This window comes from Pinus tabuliformis, chromosome 7 (genome assembly GCF_031772625.1).
Source record: "Pinus tabuliformis cultivar Carrire ecotype Pingquan chromosome 7, CPIR1, whole genome shotgun sequence".
In the NCBI taxonomy this organism is placed as follows: Eukaryota; Viridiplantae; Streptophyta; class Pinopsida; order Pinales; family Pinaceae; genus Pinus; species Pinus tabuliformis.
This window is the reverse complement of record NC_142293.1, coordinates 1833100385-1833114843: the sequence shown is the minus strand read 5'-3', so window position 1 is coordinate 1833114843 and position 14459 is coordinate 1833100385. Positions and strand designations below refer to the sequence as shown.

At 38.6% G+C, this 14459-nt stretch overlaps 1 protein-coding gene across 1 annotated transcript in view; it reads left to right on the top strand.

Annotated features, from left to right (window-relative positions):
• The window catches only part of PGSIP6 (plant glycogenin-like starch initiation protein 6), a 92453-nt gene extending 79433 nt beyond the window's left edge, over positions 1–13020 (top strand). Inside the window, exons 8-11 of the mRNA XM_089460561.1 lie at positions 557–688; positions 842–1007; positions 1164–1287; positions 12649–13020. Coding sequence (XP_089316687.1) covers positions 557–688; positions 842–1007; positions 1164–1287; positions 12649–12790 — 564 coding nt within the window. The 3' untranslated portion in view covers positions 12791–13020. The remainder of the gene's footprint in view (positions 1–556; positions 689–841; positions 1008–1163; positions 1288–12648) is intronic.
• Positions 13021–14459: the final 1439 nt, after the last annotated feature.

Sequence of the window (14459 nt, the reverse complement as noted above, 5' to 3'; positions counted from 1 at the left end):
CATTTCTTGGTCTCCCTAAAGGGCCTATCCCAAGTTTCCTTGACTGGGGCTATAACTTATTTCATTTGTCTGTCTCCCTAAAAGCCGATTCTGTCAGACCTGACTATTTCTGACCAAGATGTAAAATAAACACTTTCCTATAGTGGTGATAACTTCATTCCTCAGTCTCCCCAAAGGGCCAATCCGAAGCTTCCTTGACCAAAGGAGAAGCACATCCTAGGGAAATTTTGAATGCCATGCTAATATGAAAATAAAGAGAAAATTAAAACTATATGAAAATAATATTAAAATGATTAAAAACTATATGAGAGTATCAATACAAATATTTAAATATATCAATGGAAAAGTATTTCATAGTAATAAAGTATTTAATTTTGTTTGTAACTTTGTTCCCTTGTAATTTCTCTTATTGACATATAAATGACTAATGCATGCTTTATGACTTTTCACTTCATCTGGAAGCTTTGGCAAGAACTTTAGGGATGAAATTTTCATTGTTGAATACTGTTACTTTGTTACAGTAGAACTAGATACTGAATTGTTCGTTCTTATGCAGTATATAAATGGTTTGGGAGGCTCCACAAATGCTCATAAGCTACCACCTTATCTTGGTGTTTTGTCGATATTTGTTTCCTTTCTTGCTGTAGCAGTATCTGTTGGCATAGGAGCTTTCCTTGTACCAAGGCAGGTATGAACTAACAGATTTATCTTCCTATAATTTGTTATAAGACAAGTTGTTATCGAAAACCTTTTCATTTAGTTTATGGATTAGAACTTAAAAATCCTGCATATGCAACAATGGACTAAACTAAGGATTGATGTCATCTTGTTTTTCTCATAGGTAATGCCATGGACTGGAATTGTGCTAGCTTATGAGTGGTCTTTCTTTCTTTTTATGATGATTTTTGGCAAGTATCTGGATGTGGTTAATGCATGGGGAAAAGCGTCTGCTTCTGGTACATTTACTGGGGGCTCTTCTGATTCTCCCGAATACGATTCTGGTAAAGGTGTGTATTTGATATTTATACATGACAAGGACATTTGTACTGGATACGTGAAAATGAGCTCTATCTGTTTCAGTTTTTGAGAACATATAGGGTATTTCGTCAATTGCTTATTTGGCTGTAAGTTTACATGGCTTCTATGATTTAAATGGGGTACAGGTCATCAACGACACAATTCTAGTTGTGATGCTGCAGCATTTTATTTTGGAGTGGGAATGGCAGTATTGGCTATGCTCATACCTAGTTTGCCATTTATCTTTGGAGTTACAGCACTGTTTCTGCGGTAAGTGGATATATTTGATGCCACGTTTATTTTTTTTATTTAAGGTGTGATTTTTTTGGTTGCAAAGCTCAGTTTCTGTAAAGGGAAATCACATATTGAGTTTAAAATGTCATGGGAAATGCAACATGACATTTATTTTTTGGAAGGAAAACCTTGTGGGAAATTCCAAGAGATACTTCCATACATTAGTGGATCACATCCTTAGTAAACTGGTTGGTGTGGGATATGTACCTCATCCAAGGAGATTCAAACATAGCACCTGTTGGCATGGAATTAGGTGAATGCCCAGCAACATTGGTGACAACTCGTCGAGCTAACCCTTTGGGCTAAAAGCAACAAGGAATTTGTGTAAAAAATGTAGAAGATATTACAAATTTGAAATTGGCAGCTTGCTTAAGGCTGTGCTTGGATTTCTGTATTCTAAGATTTGTATATTCTTCTATTTGGAAAACAGACTTGTTGTAGACAGATGTGAATTGCTGTGATTATTTGCTTGTGTATTCTACTTGTTTTCTGTTATGAACAAAGTTTGTTTACACTTTGGTACCAATGTTACGAACAGGGTTTGTATACACAGCGGAATATTTTGAATCTCTGAAATATATAAATATCCATGATAGGACAAGTAATAATTATATATACAAATGTTGGATGTACAGAAGGTATGATGATGATACAACTGAGGGCCCGCTTATATACCTAGGCAGTTGCCCCTTCATGAATGGTTATGTCCTTAGAGACATGCCTCTTTTATACCAATCACTAATTAATCATTATTATTTTGTTATTATATATATATATATATATATATACATTTTCTCTATATTCTATGATCACCTAGTGCTCAGAAAAGTCTCTTATGATTAATTTGGATAGAAAAATTGACTCGAAATTTAATGCTGGCTCAACTGGGTGATTTATGCAATGCTTACTCTTGATTCTCTTCGTTTGGATGGATTAATAGTTTCAATGTTTATATTTTTGGCTTTGCTAGTATTCTTTATGCAATTCAGAGGGAGGGTATCGACGAGCTTGAAAACATAAAAACATAATGCCCTTTGGAGAGATGGTATTGGTGAGCTTGAAAACAAGATACCATGGGAGAGTTGTGTGATGTGTAAAAACCTTGACAAAAAGGTTTACATTGTAAAATTGGAAAATCTTGTCGGAGTTCTGAATAATTTTAGGTGACAAAAATAGGAGTAGGGACATCATTTTTGATACTTTTAATTTCCTGGCCCCAACAGTTTTCTAGGATAATGCTTGAACTTCTGAATTTTAAATGATTTCAAATAATAATATTGAAGCTTGCTGAACTTCGTAGTGAGCTTCAAGGTAAATTCAAATTCGAACATGTTTGCGATTAAATTCGTTGTAGTTCGGCTGGAAATTGTTAAAAATTGTTGAGGTTCGTTTTTTTTGGGGGTTAAAAAAAAAGAAAAATGGAAAAATAAGAGAGCTAATTCTAAATCCAAACCTAAACCATGTGCAGTCCATTCTTTCCTTCCTCTTGCCTAGCATTGCATTCCATTGTCCAAGTCTTCTCACTTTGGCCACATCCATTGTTTTCTCTCCTAGCTCATAGTGAACAGAGACTAGACCAGACGACTCTTGTCATTCATTCCCCTCTCATAAGCCATAGTCACAGACTCAGACCAGTCTTGACTCCTAACGCATGTTTGGCTTTTGTTGATGTTTGTAGCTCAGGTAGGTACTTCTGCACAGGCCTATGTGTCTGGGAGCATAGAAGTCTCATTGTCTCCTTAGGTACTTGCTAGTGTGAGCAAGTTGCTAATGTAACTTAGCCTAAGTCTAACTTAGGAAAATCACATATTATTATCTTGGCTTATTGAGCTAAAGAGACTTTGGAAAAGTAAAGAAAATTACTTTAGTGAATATGTTTTAATCTCAACCGTTGATCTCAAGTGAGGTGATATTTAATCTCGGTCGTCAGTTACTTTGGAGATTAGAGTTAGGGATTTAGCTCAATGTAAATTTATAAAAGCAAGGCTAGGGAGAGGGGAAAGACACACTACAACAACGAAAGATTGAGAGTCTTCTCAATGGGTGTTGGGTTCGAGGAAGGGCAGCAAGGAGATCCAAATCAACCAAGGAGGGTTGATCAACTAGATCAGATCCAGGGTTGTTTGTTATTTCTCAGTTGGGCCATTATCCTAGGATGAGAGCCCAAGTAAGTTTGAAGTATTAATAAAAAACTTTTATTGGGCATAATTTATGTGTCATTTTCTGAGATTAGTTATTTTGGTTTTTGCTTCCAGTGAATGTTAAGAACCTAGCAGTGTAAGTTATTCAATAGATCTACAATCTGCTAGGTTAATAATTACCAGGTGCTAGGTTTAGCGGAATCTAACATGGCATTAGAGCTAGATCTTTGAGAAGCGATCTCAAGGTTCTAGGTTCGTGGTGGGTCGCCAGGGCCAGGTTAAACTGTGATCGTACAAGCAAAATTTTTGAAGTGACTGAAATCTTGACCATACAATGGTATGCACGAGATAGGGGTCCAAGTTCGATTTTTTTAATTTCTTAATCTTTTTATTAGTGTGGTTTGTAAACGCAAAAAAGAAATTAAAAAATATTAACAAAAATAAAAGAAAAGAAAAGTGAGTGGGGGTTGACTATGTTGAAATTTCTAAGTCTGATAGATTAGAAATCCCTATTGCATTATCTGGTTTATTATCTCCTACTTGTTCTTTCCATTAACAAGTTATTTATATATATAAATATAGAAATAAACACAAATGCAGCCTCAACACATATACAAATCAACAACTGAAATAACTGAGACAATCACATAAGGGACACCGTTATTTTTGGACAATTGTCCTCGGAAAAACACAATGCGGGAAAACCGGTGCAACAGATATGAGGGTTTTATTATTATGCAGTTTTATAAATGCAACTAGGGTGCCAGAAATGGCTCACCCTTCAGAGAATTTCCTTGGCAGAAGTACCTCTCCTCGGAGACAAATATTTCGGCTGATTAGCTACCGGATGATTGATCCCACAACAACTTTGACAATTCCTTAGCTGGATAGCGAAAGCTGCTCCAAGATTCTCTGGAACTGTGTCACCCTTTCTTGCGTTGTGTCTGCCTCTCAGCTCCCAGTTTGCCCCACGAAAGTTCCTCAACGTTGCCTCTTCAACCCAGCATCAACTCTGCTAGCCTCTGCTGCTTCTGCGTCACCTGCGCTGGCCTCCTCAGCGTTTGCTTCAGTCTTTGTTGCCTCTGCATCAACTTTCCAAGGCCCTACACTGTCTCTCCGACACTTTCTCTGCCTCTCTGATATGTATTCTCGGCCTTCTGCCTAATTGCCCCTTGTTGCAACAGATCACTAACTCGATTTCTTAGCAAACCCCGTCCCAGAAAATCGAATTCTTGATCAACTTGGTATCTCTCCAACTGACCCTCAAGCCTTCTCTTATACTTTTCCTGTTGACGATTCAACGAGTGAGATTAAGTCCCTAATCAACAACTAAGATTAGATTTGGCTTGATCCTTGTTATTTAAAACTTTCTCACCCATAATTTTTTTACGTTGTGGTTCACAGACACTGGGTGGCCGTTACATCCACGGGAAAATTTGGGCAGATCGACCCCGAAGGGAATCTTTTAAAGCCCTTTGGCCAGACTAGAAGGGCCTAACCCCAAGGGCGTTGAGGAGAATTGATCCTGTGACCTCCCGATCGACGAGGCACTTAACAACAGGGACTTAACCAGTTGAGGTAACCCTTGGGGCTAGAACTTTCGCACCCATATTATATTAATACACTTTAATATTTTAATTTTCCTAAGTTTAGACTTAGGGTCACATTAAAAATATTAATTATTTTAATATCTCTCCATCTGGGTGGAATTTCTCAAAACGATTTCTGGGTCTTGGATATCTCATGCGCCTTAGGCTCTCCACCAATTTTCATGGCTAGAGCACATCCGATACTACCAAAAATCAACAGACTAGGTGGCCTATAGGTCTGACGACCTACCTTGCTGCCACAAGCAACCGTTGAAATGGAGTTGAGGTGGGGGGCGGAGGGGAGGGTGGGGAGTTGGGAGTGCTGTGACAGTTGAGGAACGGTGAAAGAGATAGCAGGGGCATCGACCGACAAAGGAGATTTAGCTGTTGAGGTTGGCTACTGCAGAACACTGTCGACCAATTGGCACAGGTGCACAAGAGGACAACACTGCAGGGGACAAAGCTGAATTAGGCACAAAGGGTCAAGATTTGGTCGCAAGGAAATGCTATTGTGCAGTCAGATTAGGCATGGGCTGTGCAAGTTGAGGAGTAAGGTCGACAGGTTGGAAGCTTGCGTTAGGAGCACAGGGCGATAGTTGACACTGTTGGAGTTTGCAAAGAAAGCATTATACAGGGGAAAATTTTAAAAGAAATAAAAATAATAAATAGTGGGGCTAGCAATTGTGGTGGAGGATAGGCTAGTTGCTGGCTGAAAATGGAAAATAAAACATTGGGGGTCATCAAGTAGTCGAGTCAGGCCGGTGAGGGTGCGACACTGGTGGTAGGGAAATGTGTGGAAACATAGAAGGCATGGAAATCAACATGCAAGGGTGGTCATGTAGGGCAGTTGTGCTGTATGGGTTGAGGGCCAAGACCGCTAGTTGACAAAATTTGCATCCACCACAGTAGGCAGTCGCACAAGAAGCGACACAGGGAGGTCTGTGCGAGGCAACCTGTAGCAGAAGAAGTGGACCACAAAGTGTGGTCGTAGTTGGGTCACATACAAGCTTTTACTAGCTGTCGCAAGTTGACCATGAGTAGGGCTGTAGGGCGCATTGGTGCATAATACGAGCTATGGATGGGCCAGTCACAAAGGGAGTTGGAGGGTCTAGTGCATGTAGTACCACAAAGTAGAATAGAGAATCTTGTTGCAGGCAGAGTGCTGCGGTGGGCATGATCAAGTAGTTGCAAGATGCAATGGCCAACAAGAAGTCATTGGGCAAGGGATTTGCTGTGATAGTCACGAGCTGGTAGTGGCTGATAGAGCATGGTATGAAGGATAGTACCAACACGGTTTTCCAGTAGGTCTAGTAAAGGTCAGTTCTTAGAGGAAGAGAGGAGATCGTACCAGTGGAGGATATGGCAATATAGTTTCGTGGATGTCTCTAAGTGTTGAGATTGATCCACAAGGGAGATCTTAGTGGATCTATAAACCAACATATTTCTTGAGCGTGCTAGAAGGACTTAGCATAGGGAGAAGTAGATTAGTGACAGAAAACAGGGTGCAGGTTGCTTTGAAGGTTGAGAAGTTTAGAGGTAGTCAACCTTTAGGTTAAGGAGGGGAGGAGTGGTCTACAGATTCCCCCAAGTATGTGAAGGTGGTATTGTTGTACGAGATCACCTCATAAGATGTTCAGGAGCAGGAGGCTTCTAAGAACAAGTTCACAAGGAGCTTCTCTTCATGGATGATAGAAGGAAAGTCTCTTCTAGTTCAGAGAGAGCAACCATCGTAGTGGATGCATGTCTAGGATCAGAGCTAGTTCTAGGTGGTAGAAGTACATTACTCGCTAAGAGGGAGTGTTGATGTTTGTAGCTTAGGTAGGTCCTTCTATATAGGTCTATGTTTCTAGGTGTGTAGAAGTCACCCATAGTCTCCTTAGGCACTTGCTCTAGTGTGAGCAAGTTGCTAATGTAACTTAGCATAATGTTAATTTTAGATAACAAATGGTATGTTCTATGCTTAAGAGCAATTTACTTCTATTTTTCTTATTAGCCCAATATCAATTTCCAGATTAGCAATCACATTAACATGATAGTAAACGTAGATAGAACATAAGCAAAAAGCAGAAGACAAGCCAAGACAAGAGCACACAATATTTGGCGGATGTTAGGGAAAAGCCCCAATATACAAAATTCACTTGCCCTAACACAGTCAAATCTGTCCAGTCAAACTACAGTCAACAAGATGCCCTAACCAAAAAGTCAACGCAGGTCAAATCAACAGAATTATTCCTCCAAATCAGCTTGGTCAAACCAAGTCAATTTGGCCTCAAAAAATAGTCCAAATCAGCCCAAAATAGTCCTAAAGAAATTAGTCAAACTTGGTCAACGCACAGTGAAACCTGTGGTCAAACTTGTTGCGGTCAACGGTGGTCAAATAACATAGAAAATCTCGGTTTCTCTGTCGAAGAATGCAGCTTGGCCAAACAGAGATAACCCCACAAAAATCGCAATCAAACAAGGTCAAACGCTGCCAGGTCAATGATGCTCAAACCTACTGCAACTTGGTCAACGCAGAAATCAGAAAACCCTAGTCAAACTTTCTTACGTGTGGAGGAGAAGAACACTACCCAACAATTCGTACGACCTAATTAGATGAGGAGAGAGAGAGAGAGAGATGTGTGAGATGATGAATGTCCAAATGAGGTAGATGCTCCTATTTATATGCAACGTTGAGGGTGAAGAGATGTGACTTTTGGGCTTCTGAGCCTACATTAGATTGCTGACCGACCTTGACAATTTGACCATAGAAGAAACAAGTTCATAATTCCATTTATACATGTCAGAATGAGATGATCTTTAGATCAATCCTACACCTCTCAGAAAGAGAAATCCAACAAAAATATCATCTCCATCATATGAGTTGTCCAAGGTGGAGTTTGGCCCTAGTTGCCAAATTTAAAACTCCCTCTCAACTAGGGAGAACTCCACCTGCCAAACCATCTAACAATCTGTACCATCCCTGTCATCCCTGCTTTGCTCTGCTGAACTATGAAGAAATAATGAAGAAGAATGATCGAGAGTGTATCATACCACTCTCCACTGACTCGAAGTCAATCTCCATTGATCTCAGATCAATATCAAACATCCTAGCATAGGGAGTACAGTAGTACATGATGCGTCCATCGGTAGTACTATGGTCCCTATCTTCATTTCCCAACTCATTGGCTAGATGAGAGGTACATACCATGAGTCCCAGACTACATGGGTAGGATGTATTGACAAGAGAAGGTGAACCACTCATCCTGCTCATATGCCATTGGAGAAGGTGAACCACTCATCCTATGCATATCTCAATCATCATGAGGTATCACACGGGAAGGTGAACCACTCACCCTCTACACAACGCACCACTAGGGGAAGGTGAACCACTCACCCTATGGTCGCTCATCGCTCCAAGTACCCCAAGCTCCCTTGGAGCTCCCAGAGCTCAATATCCAACTCAAACGAGACCCTCATAAGAGGGTCTCTCCACTACTCTAAGTCGTTCACGGAAGGTTAAGAATTTGACCTTCCCCAGGGGTTTCTTAAGAATATCTGCAACCTGATCATCAGTGCCAATGTGACGGAGCCTTATTGTTCCCCGTTGTACCATATCCCGGATAATGTGGTACCTAATATCAATATGCTTGGAGCGGTTATGAAACACAAGATTCTCAAAAAGACAAATCCCACTTTGGTTGTCGCAGAAGATCATGGTGTTTTCCAGTGCATGTCCAACTATAGTTTAGTAACATTTATAATTTCTAATTTAGTAACATTTCTAATTTCTAATTTAGTAAAATTTCTAATTTCTAATTCCTAATTTAGTAGTCTTTCTAATTTTTAATTTATAATTTAGTAACATTTTTAATTCCTATTTTATAATTTATAATTTATAATTTAGTAGCATTTCTAAATTCGTAACATTTCATATTTTTAAAGAGCTTCCTCAACCAAACGACTTCATAGGAGGCCATACTACCAGCAATATATTTGGCCTCGGCGGTGCTCAAAGTAACCGATTTCTGCTTCCTACTCGTCCAGGATATCGAAGCAGAACTTAGTGAGAAGCAACATCTCGATGTGCTCTTGCGATCCCACTGCTAGCCCAACCAACAACATAATAACCATGGAGCTTCACATTCCCGACATTGTATCTCAGTCCATAGGTGATTGTGCCTCAAAGATATCTCAGAAGATTCTTGACAGCAATACAATGTATGTGATGAGGCTCGACCAGAAACTGACTCAATGTATTCACTGCAAAGCATAGTCCGGACGAGAGTTCACCAAGAACATCAGGGCCCCCACAAGTTGGCGATACTTAGAAGGATTTCCCAAATCGGGCCCAACAACACTTCTGCATAACTTCTTGAAGTTAAGTTCCATCAGAGTAGTCACAGAGTTGCAATCCACCATCCCAAATATTTCAAGTAGCTTCACAATGTATTTTCCTTGAGAAAGGAAAATATCACCTAGCTTTTTGCAGACCTCCAACCCTAGGAAATAATGAATTAGTCCTAAGTCCTTCATCTCGAACTCGGAAGCCAACTCCCTCTTTCATTGATGAATGAGAGGGTTTGCACCTGTCAGAAAGAGATCGTCCACATAAAGTACCAAGATGAGAGGTCTGCGATTCTCAACCTTAAAGTAAAGGTTCGAATCAACTTCACTTCTTATAAATCCCAGCTCATTAGATAGCTATCAATTCTTTCATACCAAGCTCGGGGAGCTTGCTTCAACCTATAGAGGGCTTTCTTTAACCAGCATACATGTGTCTTACGATCTTGAACTTCGAACCCCTCGGGTTTTACATAGACTTCCTCCTTAATTGAACCATGTAAGAAGGCGGTTTTGACATGCATTTGGTGTAGGTTCCGTCCTTGCGAGGTAGCAAGGGCTATAATTGAACAGATGGTGGTATATAGGGCAATTGGTGCAAATATCTCATCGTAGTCCACACCTTCCTTTTGAGAGAAGCCTCGAGCAACAAACTTGGCCTTGAACTTTTCAACATTTGCATCAGCTCCATGCTTGATCTTGTAGAGCCATTTCGAGGTGACAACGGATTTGTCCTTGAGTCTAAGGACCACATCATTCTTCATAATTGACTCATACTCTTCGTTCATAGCATCCTTCCAAACTTGGTGCTTCACAACTTCTTCAAATGTGCAAGGCTTAGTTTGAACAATGGTGCTTATGGTAGCTAAGTACCCTTGGTACCTATTCGGCTTCTTACTTTCACGAAAAGTTCCCCTTGGAGCAATATGATTCTCAACATCTTCGAGAGTTTCCCTAAGCCATGAGGGTCTCCTTTTTGAGGAGGAGGGCTTATGAGGAGGTGGATCAATGGGATCCATTGGTCCTTCAACATCGGGCATCGACACATCTTGCGGTTCTCCCTTCTTTCATGTGTCTGCTTCTTGTTTTTGAGAAAGAAGACTTGGTTTGCATTGCTAACCTTGAACATGCCAACCAACCTGTCGTACATCTCCTTAGATGTGTTAACACTGGAGATGTATGCAACCAAATGCTTGTTAATAGAATCCCTGATGATCTTCTTAGCTTTGGCTTCACCTTTCTTGTACTTTGTTTTAGCGGCAACCGATGCATTTGAAGGAGGTTCAGTAATCTTTCCTTGCACATAGTCCATAACACCCTGCTCTTCCAAAGTGAAATCAAGAGACATCTTCCATGCATGATAATCAGACTTATCATTGAGCTTGTAATCAAGTTTGAAGTAAGATGCAGAGGCCATTGAATCTTGTCCTTGTCCAACAAGTCTCAGTGATTGCTCTTCTCAATGATTGCTCTTTTCACTCTTGCTTGGGCTTTGTCTTCACCTCAACTCTTATACCATGTTAATTTTAGATAACAATGGTATGTTCTATGCTTAAGAGCAATTTACTTCAATTTTTCTTATTAACCTAATATCAATTTCCAGGTTAGCAATCACATTAACATGATAGTAAATTCAAATAGAACATAAATAAAAAAATGAAGATAAGCCAAGACGAGGACACAATATTTGGCGGATGCCATGGAAAAACTCCAATGTGGGCAACCCTATTATCAAGTCTTATTATTCTTCAAAAGTTCAGCAGATAGAGAGAGTACAATAAACAAAATTCACTTGCCCAAACACAGTCAAATCTGTCTAGTCAAACCGCAGTCAACAGGATGCCCTAACCAGAAAGTCAACGCTGGTCAAATCAGCAGAATTATTCTTCCAAATCAACTCGGTCAAACCCAGTGAATTTGGCCTCCAAAAACAATCCAAATCAGCCCAAAACAGTCCTGAAGAAATCGATCAAAATCTTTGTCAACAGATACATATGGAAAGCAGGGCTTTTATATTGGTGTCAGAAAATTAACATCTTGCTATCAGAATTGAGGGCTATTCGGAATTTGCCTTAGAGTACTTCTGATTGCTGGAAAAATCTGTCAAGACATACATATTGAAATCAGGGCTTTTATTTTGGTCTAAGAAAACTAATGTCTTGCTATCACATTTGAGGAATCTGCATGAGAGTACTAAGTTGTAACTTATATGATTGGGACAAAGCAGTAATAGCTGCCAAGAATTCTGTAATTGAAATATTCCCTATGTGAGGTGATATGTTAGTGTTTAAGCTATGGGTGAAGCTTGGGTGAAAGAGAGGTCTGGTACAGTTTCTCAATTAGAGATGCTTCGTCTTGGAGGCGTTTATGTGAAGAACCAATACCCAGGTCAAATCTATATGTTGAATCTATAATCAGTTGAAATCGAATGGCCCATTTTCTCAATTCATGATGGCATATAGCTGTCAAGCATGTGGATATGAAGTGTTATCCAAACTTAGTAAGCTCTGAACTAAATTACCAAGCTTTAGAATACTCTTTAAAATTCGTCCTGCTATGCCTACTTCGTCACCCATCCCAAATGTATGTTTAATTCATAACTGGTTGAAATAGAGGGCCTCTTTTATCAATTCACAATGGCGTATAGTTGTCAAGCATGTGGGGATGTAAAGCTTTTCCCTGAAAAGGTAAGCTTTTAATTAAATTCCAAAAATTTAAGATTATGAAGTCGTCATTTCCTTAAAATGCTTCCTGTTATTCATCTCTTTGGTTAATGACTTTACTGTATTGAGATGATTGCTGAATATTTGATGAAATGTTAGTGCTCTTTGGAGACTATAATTTGAAATTATTGTGATAAGCATGCAGTTACATAACCTTTTCTACAACGGTGAGCTTTCTGTATATTGTATTACTTTCATGGAAAATGTATGGTTTTGCATCACTGCATATAGTGCAAGAATCAATCTTCTTTTTCCACAGATCACATTGTGCAGAGGAAGCCCGGGTGCATGTTTACTTCAAATCAATCCTAGTTAACAATAACACCACAGTACAAGAGATGCTTGGCTATCAAGTGTGACAGTTGTGAATCTTCTCTTTACACGGTGGCCAAATGTATACTGTATTTTGGAATTCGTTCCTTATTTTGGGTTTTCGAGTTTCAATTGACTATGGCATGTTTTATTTAGCATTTACTATTCTCATTTACTTGCAATTGTTTATACTGTAATCTCTCACACGAGCCGGGTGAAATATAATGGTTCTAAATTTGCTCTACACAGATTGGCTATGATGATAGGAGGCGGCTTCGTCTTAGTATCCTTCATGACGTATGCTTCAGAACATCTGGCAATTCGATCATTTCTGAAAGGGCGCGAGGACCGGAACTTGCTTAATTCAACACATCTGTGTTGTGGATTTTAAAAATGGAGGCTTTGTAAATTGTAATTTATTGTATTATTACACATTTCAAGTGCTGAAATTCAAATTGACATTATTTATATTTATATTTGTGCTAATGTTCCTCGCACTAACTTCAGCTGATAAAATTAAAACATTTGTATTGTCCTTTTTAAGGAACATATAACTCTTCGGTGCCTTGTTTAGCTCAGATCCATTTTATATTTTTTAAGCCAAGAATGGCGCGGTTTGTATCTGAGCATTTAAGTTAATTTTTTTAAAGAGTAACTTACTACGGTTGCCATCTTCCTTTAACCACGTAAGAGCTTCGACTTTATGGTGCACTATGCGTTAAAATAGTTTGGGGTTGTGGAAATATGGTTATGGTTGCTCATGGTTATTTTCTTGTTTTTAGCTAACCCCAAGTTCATTGCAAACTTGTTTTAGGACTATCTTAACTATCTTAGATGGTTACATTAATATATTTTTTATCCCGAAATAACGATAGCCATGTGACATATATATTTTTTTTCAGCACGAAAAAACTATATAATTGTATTTATAAACAAAAATTGTTTTATATACAGTGACAATATTACTGCCAGGAAGCAGCAAGCTTGAAAACATGTCCCATCTTGAAACTGACAAAGTAATGTAATTTCCAGAAAAACATGCCCGGAAGCTGAGAGGATATCCAGGTGTAAATAGAGCTCCATTTGTTCATTTCGCCACAAGTGTATGATGCAAAATAAGGAAAGAAACTGAAACAGCTGGTACTGTAGAAGCCTTCATATGTGCATAAGACCTTAACAAAACCAAAATTTCTACCATAAGTAATTGCTATATGCCCTGAAATTGGAAATCCTGGATCTGGTAGATAGTGCTGTTCGCCTTTATCTGCAATCTCCATAAACCTTGGGGCAAGGTTAGACCCCTTTTATATGTACCAAGTGGGGCTTGACTGGTTAGTCACGACAATCGCCAGGCATGTTAGGCATTGCAACTGATTGGTTTATATATATATATATATATATAGTGCGCTTTATCGAGAGTAAAGGTTATTAATTTTAGTTCTTTTGACTTAGTTATCGGAGAATCCACACTAAAAATACCATTTTCCGTCAACGTTTCAAATCCCAACTAGGATCCATCATCAGAGCTTCTTGAATGTTGATAGTAGAAGAGCTTGATTTAAGTATTTAAATAGTTATGAGAGTAGATTTTGAGGAAAAGATTAATGTCGATTTGTTTTAATAATATTAATTGTAGATTTTTGAATAATCTTTAATTTTAATAATTAATATTAATAACTAAGGTAGTAATCATTATTATAAATATTTAGTAATTGTTATACTAATAATTCATATAAACATTTAACATTTAATAAGTGTTAGTATAATATTATTAATTTTAAATTAGTATGTGAAATATTTATTTTTTATATATTAGTATTTAATGAATAGTAATATTAGTATATTGCTTGATAAATAATATGCTTTAGCTGGCTACTAACTGATGACTATCCTTTGCTTTGTAACCATGTTTAATTGTTTTGTCTTTAAGCGAAGAGCGCTGATTGTAGCTTTAGGATTTTAGTGTTTGTTTAGAAATAGTACTAAATATTTGATAGCCATTCATAGCTCTTCACCCTGCTGGCCTTTGATGCTTATTGGGTGGGGGGCGTTGGTCGAGC